Source organism: Mytilus galloprovincialis, chromosome 7 (assembly GCF_965363235.1).
Source record: "Mytilus galloprovincialis chromosome 7, xbMytGall1.hap1.1, whole genome shotgun sequence".
NCBI lineage: Eukaryota > Metazoa > Mollusca > Bivalvia > Mytilida > Mytilidae > Mytilus > Mytilus galloprovincialis.
In genome coordinates this window covers 54,618,895-54,639,666 of record NC_134844.1, presented here as the reverse complement: position 1 = coordinate 54,639,666, position 20,772 = coordinate 54,618,895, and the positions used below count along the sequence as shown (strand labels likewise).

The following is a 20,772-nucleotide window of genomic DNA, read 5'->3' as shown; positions in this document are numbered from 1 at the left end:
ATTTGGTATGTGGGTCCCGCAGACGCAGCTGCTGCATCTCTTATGTTATACCTAGCTGTTCTGCGCTGGACCATCTCAAGATCAATGGTGAGTTTATGATTTGGTATGTGGGTCCCGCAGACGCAGCTGCTGCATCCTAGCTTTGGTCTTACAAGTGGTAGATATGTTTTTTAATTTACCATTAAATCTCTGAATAAAGTTCAGCTTTTATGTCAATTTGTATTGTTTTGCCAAGATGTTCCTTTTTGCACTACATGTTGATGAAGAGTATAGTCAAATTTTAAAAGCTTTTTCTTGGTTGTAATCTGAAAGACTGAGCACGTGACTAGATCGAATGAAATTAGCCGCCATTCCTTCCCATTTTACTGTTGGTGTAAGGTCTTTTTGCAGTTTTTGTGTGTTTTCTTTTCAGTTGTTTTGTAAATAAATTATACTGCCATCTGCAAATATTCTTAGTGCTGTGTTCGATGTATACATTAAAGTCTTTATATACACACGGATCATGATAGGACTCAAAACTATTCCTTGGGGAACGCCAGATGTAACGTTTACTTTGTTCGATTGAAAATCATCAATGACTTTTTGTATGCAGGATGTGAGGAAATTAAGGTGTTGCTTTCAATGCAATAATATTTCAGTTTTCAGAGTAGTCTTTTGTAGCTTTGCTCATTGTTGAAGGCCGTACGGTGACCTATAGTTGTTAATTTCTGTGTCATTTTGGTCTCTTTTGGAGAGTTGTCTTATTGGCAATAATACCACATCTTTTTTTTTATATTTTGTGAAGTAATTTGTCAAATGCTTTGGCATGTTCTTGGACGAATTATACAAGTTGGGTTTCCGATGATCTTGATGCTAGCTAGGAATTCATGTTGAAGGTCATACAAAATTTGGTTATTTTTTATGTGGTCCATCATACTACTCAGTACTGGATATTGTGGATTCATTATTATTCGTTGGATACCAATTTTCAATAATTTTTTTCCATGATTTTATATAGTATGCATGTGTCATGAGTGATATGGGTCTGTAATTTATAGCATTACGTTTGTTCCCTTTTTTAAATACAGAACACACATTTGCATGTCTCCAATCTTGTGGGAATTTGTTTGACATATGATTTTTGTCTGTTGGGAACATCGACGATGGGTTCGATAAGTTTTGTACATTTTGTTGGTTTTTTGTTTGTTTTTGGATTGTGGTCTCATTGGCCTCTACCTTACAATTCCAAGTATTCTGACATGTATCAGGAATGATTGAAATAAGAAATCGTATCTGTATATATTATTGGATCTCCTTGTCCGACATTTTTTATTATTCTGTTATAAATATTATTATAATATAAAAAAGCACAATTATATACTGAAAAAATAGTCAATTTATTACAATAGTACAAAAATATTTCTCTTCTTTCTGAATAACCTTGAAATTACTGCCCGCCGAATTTTAGCAATCTATCAAAATTTTTGGTTGAATTTTCTTCGCATAAAACTGCACCAACAAACAGAATAAAATCAGTGTAAAGTTTATAAATAAGTAGATATTATCAATCAATCGTTCTGAGTGCAAACCAACATAATTCCCGCAATAGAATAATAAAATCGTGTGTCTGGGGTCTGTGCTTGTGATTTTCCGTCTCTGTTTACACACCAACACCTGAAAAATATTAAATTAAGAATTAACAAGGATTAAATTTATCAGTTCCAATCTATCAATACCATTTCAACTATGAACAGACGAGCTCACATATAAGAGGTTAACCTAGGTTATGGGGAATAACTCTTAAATTTGGTAAGCTAGTATTTTTAAACAGTCAAGTGGAACAAAATTAAAAATTATCAGTGTTAAGAGTTTAGAATATATTTGGGAAAATGTTTTACAAAAAAAGTATCTATGATTGTTTTGTTTTGTCTCGTCATCTAAATCTCTCTCCATTCATTGGACACTGCTAATAGTTTTTTGTTTTGTTTTAAGGTGCCCGATTTTAAATTACGGTTTTCTATTTATTTATGAATTAAAAATAAGGACATGCTGAATTTAATTACAATATTATCAAACGTATGTCATGTTTTATCTTGCCCTATGTTTTTTCATGGTAAACTATGTTATTATATAAATAGTACAACGTAGGGAGGGTGATAGAGCAGATTTTTACACCGAGAAAACATTGTCAACCAATTGAGGCGAAGGTTTTCCAATGATTTCTCCAGGACAATCATCTATTCAAGAATGGTATCAGTACTATCTGACAGAGATCGACAGAGAAACAATAACGTTTAAGTAGTATTGTTTTATATTGTAATCCTTGAAATGGGAAACAGTTACAAACAAAAACAACAGTGTTACAAACACTCCAAAACCGGTCAACTGATACAAAACCGTTCAACTGATACAAAACCGTACAATTGATACACAATCGTTCAACTCATACAAAACCGTCCAACTGATAAAAAACCGTTCAACTGATACAAAACCGTACAACTCATACAAAACCGTACCTCTCAAGATAGCATTGTTTAGGAGAAAATGAGCCGTCCATATTACAGCTAGGAGAAAAGCCGTATCTACTGGCAAGCATTGTTTGTGCCCAGCAGTTCTTTAACATTTTTGGTTCCTCCCACGGGACATTTGCTACAAAACAGAATGTTACGGATTTTACGCATTTAAACCTTTTATGGATTCCAATAGAGGTTTGAAAAATTGAAAATTATTTCTTTAATTATCTTGCAGTTCGAACTCAAGATTCAGATTATATTTATGCGATTGAAATAACGAAAATTCTTGTATGTTTTATGTTTATTGTTATCCGAGCAATTTTTGAAATCGGTTGCACATGCTTAATTTTTTAACAAGGAAATAATAAAAAATATGAATTATGATAAAAACTCATAGATAAAACACTTATTTTACTTTTAATGCAAATGCAATCTTTTGAATTTTGAATTTGTTAAGCTTTAAAGTTTAAACCTAACAGTGACATAGGACAATTACCTTTTGCGTCTTTTGAAAAGTAAGATAAATATTCCTGTTCATACAATTCTTGTAAAGCAATCTGACCAGACGGCTTCCCACCCAGATGTTTGTAATAAACCCCAGGTATCTTCACATCCTTTGCTACTCTAGTGTCTACTTTGTGGGGAGAGGACTCGTCTGAGTTTTCATGAATTTCAAAATTATCACTATTGTCTGATCGATAAGTTGTCCATTTTTTGTCACTTTTAGCCTTTTCACTTCGCTTTCGTTGATCGGAATACAAATCGTCATCATCGTCTTGAGTTCGAACTGCAAAACAGAAATGAAGATAAAAGGTTATGACCTCATGTAACTGAGCATTCATCTTTAACAGTCGTTAAATGCTCGAATCAGCATAACGTCAAAACCAAATTTCCTTCATTTCTGAATCATTTTACGTAATCAAATCTCGTTTTCTATGTTCAAATCTCGTTTGCTATGTTCTTTCAGAATAAATCGTCTGCTGATCGGACATGACTGAAAGATAATGCCAAAAATAATAAGACATGTGTTTCCACTAACGTGTTGAAAAAAATAGGGTAGGTAGGTAGTCAATATATCATTTTATATCAGTCGGACTTTAACAGAGTTGTTCCAAAATGGCATGAAAAGTTTAAGGGTAGGTAGGGTTAGCGGAAAAAAACATGTATTATTTATTTTGGCCTTACACAACTATCTTTTCTGTGAAGTAATTTTGTTAGTTTGTATACCTTACTGTATTGTATCATAATCGGACATTTTATATGGGAGTGGGAGAAACCAAAAACTACGAAATTCTTTGTTAGAATCTTTAGAAGAAAAAACTCTAGACAACTAATGCAACCATGACAATTAACAGATAAGTTGACAAATCACAATACCATGGCATCAACTCTTCCATCATGACACTAACTATCATTAACGTTACTAGTTCAGCATCGATATTTATAATCTGACTCTATGTTGGGAAGCCAAAAAAACTACTTTTAAAATATCCAAAGATATAAAATCTACATTGGTTTTAGAATAACACGACGAGACTGGGTTTCACATGTGGAGCAGGATCTGCTAACCCTGCCGGAAGACATTAGATCATTTCCGGTTTCTGGTGGTATACGTGTTGATAAGTATTTAGTTGGTAACATTGAGTTTTGTATTCTTTTGTTTTACCATGGAAGTAATATTGAGTACATAACTTCATGGTTTGACATTTGGTAAGGTTTTTTTTAGACAGTTGTCAGTGTATTATCGACTTAATAATGAGTTTAAATATCCCGTTGATATCTTCGGACTCTCCTTTTCAATACCTAAAATTTTAGAAAGCAATGATAAAAAATATACAGGAACGATTAGATTAACGAACTCAATGATCCACTGATTTGTCTGTGTTGCTCGCATTATAAGGAGCCTGCATTGCTCACCTGTTATCTTATAATTGTATGCTACCTGTGCACTGTAAAAAATTATTTCTCTTCCTACTTGGGTTTTTTCTTTTTCTTTCATGACATGTCTAAACTATTTCTGCATCAATAGAATTTGATAATGGGGTTTAATTGCATTCTTTAAAAGTTATAAATTAGTATCATCATTTGAAAAAAAGTTTGGCTATTTGGTAAAAACAAATATAAAATGAGATTTTTTTATAATAGATTGAAAAGGCTCGGTCGTTCCAGAACATACAGGACCGTATAAGTAATTTTATGATTGTTCTTCCCCCCTCCCCTTTTCCCCCCAAAAAAACCCAAACCCAAACAAACTAACTATAAAAAAAAAAAAAAAAAAAAAAATGAACCTAAAAGAGCAAAAAAAAATAGACATTATCCGTATTTGAAAATCTGAGTAGATAGACCCGAGAATTTGCGGCACTTGAATTACTGTTGATTCCTTTAATTTCGTGGGTACCAATTTTCGTGGATTGAGGAAATCTTGTATTTTAGTGGATATTAAATTTCGTGGTTTTTGCAAGTCTGCATATACAGTCTTTTTGAAAATTTGTAATTCGTTGAATATTTAAATTCGTGGCTTCCCTGTTCCCATGAAATACACGAAAAATGATATCCACAGTATATCGACAATACAATGTCATACAACTATCTCTTTTACTTTGTGGCATTAATATAAATGTTCTCCCGTGACGTAAACATCTATTGAAACTTCTGTGATGTGAAACAAAGACAAACAAAAAGCGGTAATGTGTAATAAAAAAGAGCAGCAACAAAAAAAAAAAAACCCAACAAATTAATGGAAAAACAAAACTAAACAGGCACAGTCTTCACGCTGAATGGCAGCCTAGGCAGGTAAAATTGCTCTCCGGCCTGTAAAAATCATATCTACAGGCCAACAGAATCTAACCAAACATTTTCAGAAATTTAGCTTCGGGCCTGAAGATTTAACAGTTCATCGTGAAGACTGCAGGCATGCCAATATAAATTGTTTCCCTATGAAAATTAAAAATGTATCGAAAGGTAGAATACACTTACTTATTTGGTCATTTATATCCCTTTTTTCTCTAGATTCCTCCTCCTTGTTTTGCATCTCCCTTTTCTGTTGTTCCATATGAGACATTAAGTCATCTTCGGCATTACCAAGGTCACGTGTTGATTCTTCATTTTCATCACTTGTGTCTCGTATTGACCCAGAATGATCATAACTATTACTAACGTCACCTGTTGGAAAATGACTATTACTATCTCCTTGAAAATGACTATTTTCATGATGGCTAACATCCATTGCTGGATTATTTTCAGAATGGCCCATGTCATTTGCTGGATTATTATCATGAGGGCTAATGTCACGTTTATCGTCTTCATCATCATAATCGTCGCTGTTTCGTTTTAATTTATCTTCATCATCATCATCATCGTCGATATCTCGTACTGATTTATCGTCATCATCATCAGCTTCACGTTTGTCATCATCATCGTCATCGTCATCATCAGCATCACGTTTGTCATCATCATCATCATCATCATCGTCATCATCAGCATCACGTTTGTCATCATCATCATCATCGTCATCATCAGCATCACGTTTAAACTCAACATTATCATTGTCGAAAGCTTCACGTTTGTCGTCATCATCGTCATCGTCATCGTCATCATCATCATCATCATCATCATCACGTTTAAATTCAACATCATCATTATCGAAAGCTTCACGTTTGTCGTCATCATCATCATCATCATCATCTTCATCATCATCACGTTTAAATTCAACATTATCGTCCTCCTCAGCGTCTCGTTCACTAATTTCCTCCTTGTCTATAGCATCACGTTCAGCTTTGTCGTCCTCCTCACCTTCATTTTCGTTGGCAGTGACATCTCCATCACGTCTTACTCGTTCGTCATCATCATCATCGTCATCAGCATCTCTCCGTTCGCGTTTGTCATCGTCATCATCGTCGTCTCTCTTTACACGTTTATCATCATCATCATCGTCATCGTCATCATCATCATCATTTCTCCTTTCGCGCATATCATCATCATCGTCGTCGTCATCATCATCATCATTTCTTCTTTCGCGCATATCATCATCATCATCATCATCGTCGTCGTCATCATCATCATTTCTCCTTTCGCGCATATCATCATCATCATCGTCGTCGTCGTCATCATCATCATTTCTCCTTTCGCGCATATCATCATCATCGTCGTCGTCATCATCATCATCATTTCTCCTTTCGCGCATATCATCATCATCGTCGTCGTCATCATCATCATCATTTCTCCTCTCGCGCATATCATCATCATCATCGTCGTCGTCATCTATATCTCTTTGTGCCCGTTCGTCTTCATCATCATCGTCAGAACTTCGTTCGCTCATTTCTCCATTTTCTGCGGCCACTTCACCAGATCGTTTGGCTACATCCTCATCTGCAACATCCTCTCTTTTAGCCTCTTGATTGCTATCCTGTCATAAATTAAAAAAAATAACGGTGCATATCAATAATATTGATGTAAACTTATAGCAATCCATAAGTATTAACCAGGACCGAGTCAAAAGAAGACTTGAAACTACAGATTTCGAACAAACTTTTGTTTAAACAGATCAAAAGGAAAGTTTAGAGACAGTGTTCAATTCTGTTTATGAATGTTCGCTGAACTTGTTTTCGACTTTTTGTCAGATATTCGCAATCCTCTAGTTAGCCATGTAGTACCATAAACCGCTAACCCCTACTTTTTATTTAATCATTTTATTGCATAAAGTTTGGAAAATCCTAGTCAATTTTTCATACTTTTTGAAAGGAATTAAAGAAGTACATGACTTAGACAAGAATTCTACCGCTCATGGCATGCTAAATTGCATTTTCAAAAAGTTATAAAGGGGCATTTCTCTCTCGCTAGTGACTCACTGCCGAAATTCAAACTATGTCTGCTAATTTTGGCTCTTAGCATTGTGTACGATTTTCATAATATTTGGATGAGGCAAACTTGTTAAGAGTGCGGAATGGAAACTGGACGTACGGACGGTCAAGGATAACACTTAGCAATCCCGTTGGCTACCGGCTTTAAAAGGTTTCCCCAAAAATTGCATTAATTATATATTTGATTTCACCTCTTTTGCTCCTACCTGACCTCCTACCAGAATGTCCTACCAATGAAAAGATAACTTGTCGAAAAACTATTAAAACCAACCTCCTACCATCTTTGAAACATTCTCTTTAGTAAACCGAATGGTCCTTTATATAAATAGACTTTTTTGAAGTTTTTTCTTGTTGCCTATTTTTGACTCCGGACTATATATTTTTTTTCGACGAGTTCACTACTAAGTGGTAGGACATCTTCAAACTGGTACTCGGTAAAGTAGGAGCAGTGACATGTCTCTGGTAGGAGCAATCAAAAGATTATTTTATTTAATTATTTAACAAAGACAGATCACATAATTTTTTTATATTATATGTCAGATTTCGATTGGAATGGGCACCGTACGCCCACATATTGATTTCAATAATGAACAAAATCAATATCGTACAGTAAGCTTTGTAAATTGCCACGCCGGGATGACCAAATGATTAACAATTCAAAATAGAAGAGGGACGAAAGATACCAAAGGGACAGTCAAACTCATAAATCTAAAACAAACTGACAACGCCATGGCTAAAAATGAAAAAGACAAACAAACAACACTGAACAGCACACACGACACAACATAGAAAACTAAAGAATAAACAACACGAACCCCACCAAAAAACTAGGGGTGATCTCAGGTGCTCCGGAAGGGTAAGCAGATCCTGCTCCACATGCGGCACCCGTAGATTATCATAGGTCTGATTTATGCATTAAACAATAAACGATAGGCGAGTTAGTATAGTAGACAACAACCAACTTTTAACTTACTTCAGCTTCACGTCTCTCTTCCTCATTTGAAAAATCTTCAGCCTCCCGTCTCTCTTCATCATTTGATGAATCATCAGTTGCCCGTCTCTCTTCGTCAACTGCCAAATCTTCAGCTGCCCGCCTTTCTTCATCATTTGATAAATCTTCAATTGAACGTCTCTCTTCATCATCCTCGGATGAATCAACGTTCATTTTCTTTCTGAATAATTCAACTTCATCTTCGACATCTCGCTTTACAATATGACTAAGAGTGTCTTGTCCTACATTGCTGTTTGCTTGGACACTTATATCTGTAATTTAAAAGAAGTTATGAAAGATCTGTACGCGAAATTGATAAATATTTGCATTGGCAAATTCAGCGGTCTAAAAACATAAACATTTTCAAAATTTCTAAATTTTTAAGTACCCTGGGTTATATTTTTAAAACTCGTTCACCAAACCGTTATGTTTTGAACCAACCAGGGTTGTGTTAAATGTCGTAGCATCTAGTATAGCCGCCCGCTTTATCCTATAGCAAATATCTATATGATACTACTTAGCTAGACTATCCAGGTGATGTCATTAAGGTGCCTCGGGACTATTTGACTGCGCATAATTTCACGCATGAATTACAAAAGTATTTGTCGTAAATTCGATATAATTTTTTTTTAATATTTTGATTGATTAGAAATGTTAAATCTCTGTAGTAATGTGACTTATAGAATATCTTCGTTATTATTGTATTTGTTAAAGGGTCAAAATGACATTTCACCCATATTCCCCATTTTCCCGCCAAAATTTGGGTTTTAAGGCAAATTTTTTTTTCTTTATCGGTGACCTATGTTTTTTATTAGCTAATTCTTTGAAGTTATATTTCAGCTTTTTATATTAGAGATTTGAACCAAATGACGTCATAGAACGTTTTTTTGATATTCCGATAAAAGTATGTCAACACCTCTATTTTCCCTATCATTTCATTGAAAAATGGTCCCTTTTACATTCCTGTTTAAAAGTAAAATTTTGAGCTTAAATGGTCCGTGACCCCCTATTTTTTTCGACCAATTTGATTCATTTTCTGTAAAGAATAAAAAAACAAAAAATCCGGCACTTCTGATAGAATAGGCCCGAGCCACCTTAATAATAACCTACTAGTATTCAATGCATATTGGATTCCCTTAATTAAATGCTATCTCGATCTATTTATGGCATCTGGTGGGATATCACCGGATATCCCGATCCGAAACCGCGGAGGAATCCGAAACATGTGTTCCAGAAAATTTCTGATATTTTAACTAAACTATAGATACTTGAGTCTGTTCAAAAGAAACTCGGAGTAGCAACGACCCATATGATAACCATAACACTGGGTCTTGTGTTTCTAACTTTCAATAAACTTTAACAAATATTACGCTCAGTGTAAAATATCGACAAATATAATGCCTACCCATGTTAAAATGAGCATAGAGCATGCCAATCTAATTAAAAACCGATCTCTCATCGCTCCCGTTTTCTGATATGTCGCGTGGGAGATCTAATGAAACCCGCTTTGATGTCACATGTGAGTGACCTCGTGGGTGTGTCTTTTTCGACCAATGAAAATTCGTCTTCGACGATCTTGAAAGTTTATCGTGAGGTAAAGGGCTTTTAAGGGATGTAACTCGTTTTATTTACGAAGAAATCGTCAGTCCAAAATAATCCATAAACTTTTTTGATTGGCTTAGCAATAGGTCGTCAACTCCTTTGCATATCAATAAAAAATTCATAACTTCCAGTTCACTCACATGTGACCTCAAAGCGGGTTTCGTTAGATCTCCCACGCGACATATCAGAAAACGGGAGCGATGAGAGATCGGTTTTTAATTAGATTGAGAGCATGCCAATATGGAGTTATTTCTTAAATTTAGAACCCTCAGTCCCGAGGCTCAATTTCATGAACAATTTGATTATTAAAAGACCATTAAAGATTCTATCTGCCTGCAGAAATGATTTTCACACGCCAATATTTTCAGTTGTAGTTCAACGAGCCAAGGTTGTATGCAAAGTTTTAGAAAATATCTGCGACATAGCCCATTAACTGTTCCTTGACCTTAAAAAAAGGAAGCTTGCTTGTCATGTTTTGGAAGTTTGATCAGATTTTCGGAATCCTCTGGTTTTATCCGTTTCAATGCCTTAACAAATTTTTCCCTGTGACCCCCATTTTTTTTTTTATAATTCTTTTACATGCATAATGATAAGCTGTCTGTTAAAGTCTTATAGAATTTTAATTATTATTTAATAGTTTTTGAGGACTTAAACTTGTCAATGATAAAGCTATGAAAAATCAAGAGAAAACATTTCACCGCCAAAATTTCAATACACCTTATCGCTATGTGTCCGCCATTACTGGATATTACACAGGTTCCCGTAAATTTTGACGTCATAAAACAAATTATCTGATGCCACAATGGAAAAGTGATTGTTGTTTACGTCAAAAGTTCAGCCGGGATTAGCGATAAGGTGTATGGCTAATATATCGAAAACAAGCACGGAGACCTATATTTTTTTTTTTTTTTTTTTGCTTTTTGGACTCCTTTATTAATTCCCTATCAATATAAATTAGTGTTTTGAAAAGTAATTACAAGACCCCCCCCCCCCCCCCCCCCCCCCCCAAACCTAAATGAAAGAAAAAGACCAGTTCCTAATTCGATTTCAACGTTAAAACAAAAACACTACTGATCAAAAAGAAAAACTACGAAAAGACAAAAGTCCACAAAACATTATTCTGTTGATAAATAAACTCATTATAGATACCACAAAACATTACTCTCTCGATGAATAAACTCATTATGATAAATAAACTCATTATAGATACCACAAAACATTACTCTGTCGATAAATGAACTCATTATGACAAATAAACTCATTATAGATACCACAAAACATTACTCTGTCGATGAATAAACTCATTATGATAAATAAACTCATTATAGATACCACAAAACATTACTCTCTCGATGAATAAACTCATTATGATAAATAAACTCATTATAGATACCACAAAACATTACTCTGTCGATAAATAAACTCATTATAGATACCACAAAACATTACTATGTCGATAAATAAACTCATTATAGATACCACAAAACATTACTCTGTCGATAAATAAACTCATTATAGATACCAGGATTACAATTTTATATTTACGCCAGACGCGCGTTTCGTCTACAAAAGAATCATATCAGTGACGCTCGAATAAAAAAAAATGTTAAAAGGCCAAATAAAGTACGAAGTTGAAGAGCATTGAGGACTAAAAATTCCTAAATGTTTTGCCAAATACATCTAAGGTAATAAATCTATTCCTGAGGTAGACGGTCACTGGCACTAGGCAGGAAATTAAAGATTGAGCAACTGAAACCATTTTTTATAAACTTAAGACGAGTGAATGTGATTAAATCGACGATCACGTGATTTTACCCTTATTGGAATTAAATTCCGTTAATTATACAGCTATAACTTCAATCCTTGTATCGATGATGATTTATATAAAAAGAAGATGTGGTATGACTGCCAATGAGACAACTCCCAACAAGAGACCAAATGACACTGACAACTTTATATAGGTCACCGTACGGCTTTCAACAATGAACAAATCCCATACCGCATAGTAAGCTATCATGAAAAGGCCCCGAAATGATAATGTAAAACAATTCAAACAAGAAAACTAACGGCCTAATTTATGTACAAAAAATGAAAGAAAAACAAATATGTAACACATTAACAAATGTTAATGACAACCACTGAGTTACTGGCTCCTGACTTTGGTGCTGGCACATATTGTGATAGAATGTTGCGGGCAACCTACACCAATCAGTAATTGTAATTATTCTGATCACTCAATTTGTTTCATCAATCATAGTGTACTTTTAAAGCCGAACACGATGGGTGTTTCTTGTGTAGCAGGAGCTGCTGTCAGATCCCTTCAAAGTACTTTATACAAATAACTTAGGAGACATAATATGGTATGATGGACGAGTTTTCAATATATCTTATGAATAACCTGTCCTTGTTGACCTGGAGGTAAACACTTTATCCTTTTTAGAAATCTGCACCGCTTGACCAGAGAACCTGTCCTGCTTGAACTTTTAACATAATAGTCTTTTTACAACAATTAATTTTTCATTGACGGGTCAGAGATTTTCTAATAATACATATGGTGAATAATTTTACTGTTTTCATTGGATATGATGATCACGTGCTTCAAATTTCATTTTACATATATCTGGAGTCGGTTTCACAAAAAAACTTACGACTAAGATTGATCGTAAGTTAGTATACTGAATTCTTCATGACGTCTTAGGATCAATCTAGTCGTAAGTAGTTTTTTGAAAACGACTCTTGACGCCTTGTTTCAATTTTTTCGTATATTGACGCTATGTTTCTATTTATACGTATATTGGTGGTCAATATGAAAATGTTATTAAATTAAGAAATTTAAAACGTCATAACGTCACCCACGTAGGAAGAGCAGTATCAGGAAAGAAAATTTGCACCTTTATCAGGAGATTTTAATAATTTTATGTTACATGCAGAAGATAAGAATAGAAGAATGCTATAAATGCAACAAGCTTTGAAGTTTAAAAAAATATATATATATATTTTCAATAACATGTTAAAGTTCTTCCAAAATACAATTAAAATATACACAGAAGAACATTGGAAGTCATTTCCCCTATAAAACATTATTTACATATGTAATATAGAAATTAAGGACTTTCACTCAGTCAATAAATACGTTACTATAGTATTAATGAATGGGTGTTTTTATAATGGCCCTGTTATATATCCAAGGTCTGTAATAATGGTCGAGGAAGTCTGTAATGGCCTGAGGCAATGCCGAGGGCCATTACAGACATCCGAGGCCATTATTACTGACCGAGGACATATAACAGAGCCATTATAAAAACACCCATTTCTTAATACATTTATTAACCAACTGAATAAAAGTGTATGTGTTAATATACAAAATATCCAAGATATTAGGGACGACATCAAAAGATCGATGTAGGATAAAAAACTTAAATCAAATAGTTTGGGGGTGGGGGGGTTAAAAGTTTTGTATATCTAAAATCGATTTTTACATATATCCCTATTGGTAAATCAATTTTTACCAAATTAAGTTAAGAGGGGGGGTGGGGGTCAGTGGAAAAACTATGTGAATTAAGTTTTTTATCCTACATTGAACTTTTGATGTCGTCCCTTAAGTTAACAGAAGATATGTGTTGAAAAACAGGATGAACAGTGATCCCTATATATGGTTCATAATTAGTGTTGGTTGCTGGTTACTAAATTAAATAAAATACAAAAAAAGTATTTTACTTTTTACAAATTAATTTTATTAACTTTATTAAAAACCCTAACTGTGCTTTATACAGAAAAACCGGGCATTAATACAGGGCCATTACAGAAAAACAGGGCCATTACAGAAAAAAAAGGCCATTACAGAAAAACAGGGCTATTACAGAAAACAGGGCCATTACAGAAAAAAACAGGGCCATTACAGGAATAAAGGGCTGCGCTTGAGCGCATGATACGCCCGTTGCTCTTTTAACTTGTCTTTTATGCTTTAAATGAATTTATATGATCAACTAGAAATATATATACAAATCAAAAGGGATGTTACATTAATATATTCACCAAAGTTTCATAAAATCCCCCTTTTTTAAGTATAAAAATTCATTACTTAAGAAAACGTAAAATCTAAAATTTATAAAAATGGAAAGGGAGCTTATGTCAATAGATTTAAACAATTTATCAAAGTTGCATAAAATTTTGTGAAAGTGTTAGTTATTGTCCCAAAATTGGAAAATCCCCCCTTTTTTAAGCATAAAAATTCATAACACGAAAAATAAAATCTGAAATTTATAAAAATTGAAAGGGAGCTTACATCAATAGATATAAACAATTCACCAAAGTTTCATGGACATTGGTGAAAGCCTTTTTGAGTTATTGTCCGAAGTGTTGAAAATCCCCCTTTTTTTATGAATAAAGCCCCATAAATCCAAAACTTAAAATCTGAAATTTATAAAAATTGAAAGGGAGCTTACATCAATAGATATAAACAATTCACCAAAGTTTCATGGACATTGGTGAAAGCCTTTTTGAGTTATTGTCCGAAGTGTTGAAAATCCCCCCTTTTTTTAATGAATAAAGCCCCATAAATCCAAAACTTAAAATCTGAAATTAAAAAAAAACGAAAGGGAGCTTACGTCAATAGATATAAACAATTCACTGAAGTTTCATGGAAATTGGTGAAAGTGTTTTTGAGTTATTGTCCGAAGTGTGGACGACGGACGGACGGACAGACGGACGGACGGACAACGGTATACCATAATACGTCCCGTCTAAAAGACGACGGGCGTATAAAAACAGGGCCATTACAGAAAATATATAATTTTTAATAAACAGTCATTTTTGGCAATAATGTACTTAGTTGGTTAATAAATATGGACCTTCAACCTCTGACTGTACCGGAAGGACACATATGTCCATGTTACAATTTATGCAATTTTCTCCTCAGTGCTGTATCTTTTTCAAATGAAAGACTAAAGATCAAACATGGTTATACGTTTCATCCTTCAATGGGTCCAAAATGTAACGGTCATTAAGGCATGACGTCATATATCGAATGACGTCATCGTTGGACATCTACGACGTCATAGACGTCGAACTGTCGTACTTTCTGGCACACAAAATGCAACCTTGAAACACAACTGGCAAGAGGGTTAACCACAAGTCGTACGGCATTGGCTTGAATTGAAAATTGCAATTTAGCGGGCCGATGCGTATTCGGGCGTATGACATTTGCGCCGATTTTGAAAATTTGCATTCTTTCATTTGCGCCGATTTCATATTGACATTTGCGCCGATTTTATATTTTCTACTAATTGGATTTACAGGTAAGTTACAGGTAAGTTTATACTTTTACATCTACTTTACCTTGAAGGTATATTGGTAAAATCTGGTTATAAACGTTGTTCACTTATGGTTTTAAGTTAGTTTTATTTCATATTGTTCTTGGACATCGTTGTAACACGATGGACATTTTGCACACCGAAACGAGCCGAGGAGTAAATTCGTTAATTATTGATAGCCATACATATCGGAAGGTCAGTGTCCTGAAAAACGGTAACATATCTTACCGATGTACCATCAAATCATGTAAAGCCAGAGTCACCACGGATTCTGATGGTATGAGTATTGTCAAAACACTAAACGAGCATAATCATGTAGCAGATGACAGAAAGACAGAAGCTAGAGAATTGCGTGTACGTTCTAGGAAAAAGTCTGGAGATGTATCCAGTAGACCTTCAAAGATAGTCAGGACTGAGTTACAGGTAAGCATTTCAGTATTTTGACCCTATTTTTTTACTGTTATATAAGATGTTGAATTAAAATGAAGTTGACTAGCTGACTAACTTGCTTGTAATGTCGTTAAATTGTAAAACAGTAAAACTATAATTCATATCGACTTATCATTGATTTAATATTTCTTTTGAAGGGAATGAATGAAAGCCATCTTGAACCTAAAGATTTGAAGAATGCATCACTAGCTGTTTACAGAGAGCGTCGTAAAGATACACCTGTTTTACCAAAAACTAGAGATGACGTCCATACCGCTACTGGTTTCATGGTAATTGAGACAAATAAGTCGGAAAAGTTCCTGCTAGCCAATGACCGCGAGAAAGGTATACTTCTTTTTTCTTCACACCTGAATCTTGTTTGTCTCTGCAACGATATGTCGTCAATTTTTATAGATGGAACTTTCAAGTGTTGTCCTAAGTACTTTTACCAATTATATACGTTACACGGCTGTAAGAATGGCAATTATGTTCCTCTTATGTATGCCCTCTTGCCATCAAAAGATGAAGAGTGTTACGAAATCATGTGGAAAATGATTTGTGATCTATGCAGTCAAAAGCAACTTTCCTTTGTGCCTAATGTTATACATATAGATTTCGAACAAGCAATGCATAATGCAATTATGCATGCTTTCCCACAATGTAAAATAGATTGCTGCCGTTTCCATCTTGCTCAGAGTTGGTGGAGGAAAATCCAGACTGTTGGGCTGAGTACCGATTACAAAGACAAATCCACTGAGATAGGTAAATGGTTATCCCAATTTTTCGGGTTACCATTCCTTCCCCCAAATGAAGTTGAGGACTGTTTCACGTTTGACATTATGTCCGATGCTCCTTCTGATGACAAATGCCATACATTCTTAGACTACGTAATAAGTACATATATATGCACAACGTCACGCTATCCACCTCAATTCTGGGCAGCTGCACCCGTTGAGAACTGCAAGAGGACGAATAACGGCCCAGAATCTTTTCATTCTCATTACAACGAGCAATTTTATTCTCACCATCCCAACATATATGTTTTTATGGATGTTATCAAGAAAATCCAGGCCGTAACATATGTAAAGATGCGAACTCTAGACATGCCAGCATCTGTACGCAAGCCAGACAAAGAAAAGATGGACTTTGTTATCGACAAGTATGGCAAATACAGAAATGACGAAATAACAAGAAAGGAATACATAAGATGTGTTGCCTACAAATACTCTGCAAGAACAGACTTATAATTTTAATGTTTTCCGTTTTTATGGATTTTAATTCGTGATTTTAAGATAACAGAGTGATTTTACTTCTTCATTTTAAAGTATGTGAATATAGTGCTATTAAATTGACTTATCCTGCTCGAAATCCTATTTCCACCTCCCCGTGGTGAGCAGGGGACAACAGTTGTATACATGTTATGATTGACAATTCATAAAATGTGTACAACTGGCTAACGGAAGAGGTCTTTAATGAAAAATAAAAAAAAAAGAGTTGTCTCATTGACATATTCTTATATATTTTCTGTAGTTTACCTGTATTTTACCTGTATTTTACCTGTATTTACCTGTAAAAAAATCGGCGCAAATGAAAAAAAAAAATCGGCGCAAATGAAAGAAAAAATCGGCGCAAATGAAGTGCAAATCGGCGCAAATGCAAAACGCCGGCGTATTCGTCACTTGAATACTTCCATTTCTTGACATATTCGTTTTGTTATCATAGAAATTTTAATAACTACATTTTTATTTAAATCATTTTTATATACCAGATGTTGAATGAGACAGAACTATTTTGTTTTTGTTTATTTATTATACATATTATTTGGGCACAATAATTATTTCTGTTTCGAAAAAACAAAAATCAAAAACTGCAGAGACAACAAAGACATTGAAAAAAATAAATTAAAACAAGAGGCTCTCAAGAGCCTGAATCGCTCACCTTAATTCTTTTGGTTAAATCTCTCATCAATGATTATTTTGGCTTTTCAATTTATTTAAATGTTTTTTGGATCGTCCTATTTTCTTCAAAAGCCAAAAAAAATAATCATTTTCTCCTATGTTCTATTTTAGCCATAGGAGCTATGTTTCTTGACATACAAGGAAATAAAATATAAAATTTATACTAGATACTCTGAAACTCATTTAGCCTAAGTTTGGCTGAAATTGATACAGCAGTTTCAAAGGAGAAGATTTTTTAAAGTAAGTCAACATGATGAACAAATTGTGATAAAAGTCTTTAAAGGGCAATAACTCCTTAAGGGGTCAATTGACAATTTTGGTCAAATAGACTTAATTGAAGATCTTACTTTGCTGAACATTATTGCTGTTTACAGTTTATTTCTATCTATAATTATATTCAAGATAATAAACAAAAACAGCAAAATTTCCTTAAAATTATCAATTCAGGGGCAGCAACCCAACAACAGGTTGTCTGATTCATCTGAAAATTTTAGGGCAGATAGATCTTGACCTGATAAACAATATTACCCCGTCAGATTTGCTCTAAATGCTTTGGTTTTTGAGTTATAAGCCAAAAACTGCATTTGACCCCTATGTTCTATTTTTAGCAATGGCGACCATGTTTGTTGATAGATCACAACTTCGGATACAATTTACAAACTAGATACCCTAAGGAACATTCAGTTAAAGTTTGGAAGTATTTGGCCCAGTAGTTTCAGAGGAGGAGATTTTTGTAAAAGATTACTAAGATTTATTACGAAAAATGGTTAAAAATTGACTATAAAGAGCAATAACTCCTAAAGGGGTCAACTGACCTTTCCGTCATGTTGACTTATTTGTAAATCTTACTTTGCTGAACATTATTCCTGTTTACAGTTTATCTCTATCTATAATAATATTCAAGATAATAACCAAAAACAGCAAAATTTCCTTAAAATTACCAATTCAGGGGCAGCAACCCAACAACAGGTTGTCTGATTCATCTGAAAATTTCAGGGCAGATAGATCTTGACCTGATAAACAATATTATCCCATGTCAGATTTGCTCTAAATGCTTTGGTTTTTGAGTTATAAGACAAAAACAGCATTTGACCCCTATGTTCTATTTTTAGCAATGGCGACCATGTTTGTTGATAGATCATAACTTCGGATAAAATTTACAAACTAGATACCCTAAGGAACATTCAATTAAAGTTTGGAAGTATTTGGCCCAGTAGTTTCAGAGGAGAAGATTTTTGTAAAAGATTACTAAGATTTACGAAAAATGGTTAAAAATTGACTATAAAGGGCAATAACTCCTAAAGGGGTCAACTGACCATTTCCGTCATGTTGACTTATTTGTAAATCTTACTTTGCTGAACATTATTCCTGTTTACAGTTTATCTCTATCTATAATCATATTCAAGATAATAACCAAAAACAGCAAAATTTCCTTAAAATTACCAATTCAGGGGCAGCAACCCAACAACGGGTTGTCTGATTCATCTGAAAATTTCAGGGCAGATAGATCTTGACCTGATAAACAATATTATCTCGTCAGATTTGCTCTAAATGCTTTGGTTTTTGAGTTATAAGCCAAAAACTGCATTTGACCCCTATGTTCTATTTTTAGCAATGGCGACCATGTTTGTTGATAGATCAAAACTTCGGATACAATTTATAAATTAGATACCCTAAGGAACATTCAGTTAAAGTTTGAAAGTATTTGGCCCAGTAGTTTCAGAGGAGAAGATTCTTGAAATAGTTTACGACGACGACAGACGACGACAGACGACGGACGACGACGGATGCCAAGTGATGGCATAAGCTCACTTGTCCCTTCGGGACAGGTGAGCTAAAAACACAGAAACTAAGGAACCAACATTGCAACAATTAAATTCAAGGAGTGTAGAGGGGGTACCCGTATGCCTTTGTCTGAGTCAGAACATTATTTTTTCTTTCAAATTTAACACTATAAGATATGTGGAAAATCTGTCGTCTATCTGTCGTCTGCTTGACCACATTATCTCTTTTTTTCACATCAAATTCAGAATCAGAATATTTTTTGAGGAAGAAATAAAATACCCTCCCCTTTTTGAAATTAAGTAAAGTGGTCGTTCCCTAAAACAATACAAGGCGCGTATATGAATTATAAATAGTTACACCCGTTATTACAGAATAACAAATAAAAAACAAATAATATTTTATTTTCCAAATACATACATGAATGACATCATATACAAATAACTTTGATGCAGTATAAGTAGTTTTTGTTAAAATAATACATTTCTCGTTGAATATAATCTTCAATCAATCCAAACCCGAAATTGTTTTAGAATTTTTTACATCTCGATAATAGGACATTATGGTGTTTCAAACGATATGCAACGGACAGAACATACGATTATACAGCTGCTGCCCATCTTTTTTTTAGCAATGGGTCATCCTTTATATTTTTCGCTTAATTCTCGGTCTTGCCTTTTTATTTCAAATATACTGTGCACCCGTCCCCCCTAAAATCCATTTAAAAACATGAGAACTCATAATCAAAGAGTTATTCGAGAAATTTCCAGAAAGATCGTTTAGTTTTGTTGTAGCAATGCCAATATATTTAGTCTTCGGCATCTTTCATTTGAACAATAATTCTATATAAATCAACCTACCATGCTTCTCACTGTCCGTGAATGGTGCACAATTAATACCAAAGCTTGCAATACACACTAAAAGAAGAAACAGGGTCATGTTTACTGGTCTTCCGCAATGGCGTATAAACGTTTGAATGATGACGTCACAAGTGCAAAGACGTAACGAATTGAACAACGTCATTCGGGAGATTGTGTCATGTATTTTGCCACCTTAATTTAAAATTTGTGTTTGATTCTCTCAAGGTTAAGCTGAAACGCATTTTATACCCATTCAATAAAGATTTCATTTTTAGACATACCTTGATCTATAACTTTAATAAAAAAAAAATCATAAAAATTTTGTCTTGTGAAAGAAAATAGAATAAACGATAAATGGCGCAATATCGCGGTGTGAGGTGAGGAGGGGATCTCCGAGGGCCCTCATGGGGTTTTTGATTATGTGATTACTTGGCCGTTTTTTTAATGATTATTTGATTATTAAGCCAAATATTTCATGATTATTTGA

At 34.1% G+C, this 20,772-nt stretch overlaps 1 protein-coding gene across 1 annotated transcript; it reads right to left on the bottom strand.

Moving 5' to 3' along the window:
- Nucleotides 1-1,273: 1,273 nt before the first annotated feature.
- On the bottom strand, nucleotides 1,274-20,433 carry LOC143083301 (uncharacterized). Its single transcript, XM_076259566.1, has 6 exons — nucleotides 20,286-20,433; nucleotides 8,325-8,614; nucleotides 5,469-6,897; nucleotides 2,989-3,279; nucleotides 2,496-2,628; nucleotides 1,274-1,653 (listed from the first exon to the last, which is right to left on the bottom strand). Exons 1-6 carry the CDS (start codon nucleotides 20,362-20,364, stop codon nucleotides 1,548-1,550), a joined length of 2,328 nt encoding a protein of 775 aa, XP_076115681.1. The 5' UTR covers nucleotides 20,365-20,433; the 3' UTR covers nucleotides 1,274-1,547.
- Nucleotides 20,434-20,772: the final 339 nt, after the last annotated feature.

Coding starts and splice junctions, on each gene's coding strand:
- LOC143083301 (XM_076259566.1), bottom strand. CDS start 20,364: ATGACCCTGTTTCTTCTTTTAGTGTGTATTGCAAGCTTTGGTATTAAT. Junction 6,898..8,324: donor AAGAGAGACGTGAAGCTGAA/GTAAGTTAAAAG, acceptor AATTTATGACAG/GATAGCAATCAAGAGGCTAA. Junction 3,280..5,468: donor GGATATAAATGACCAAATAA/GTAAGTGTATTC, acceptor TCTGTTTTGCAG/TTCGAACTCAAGACGATGAT.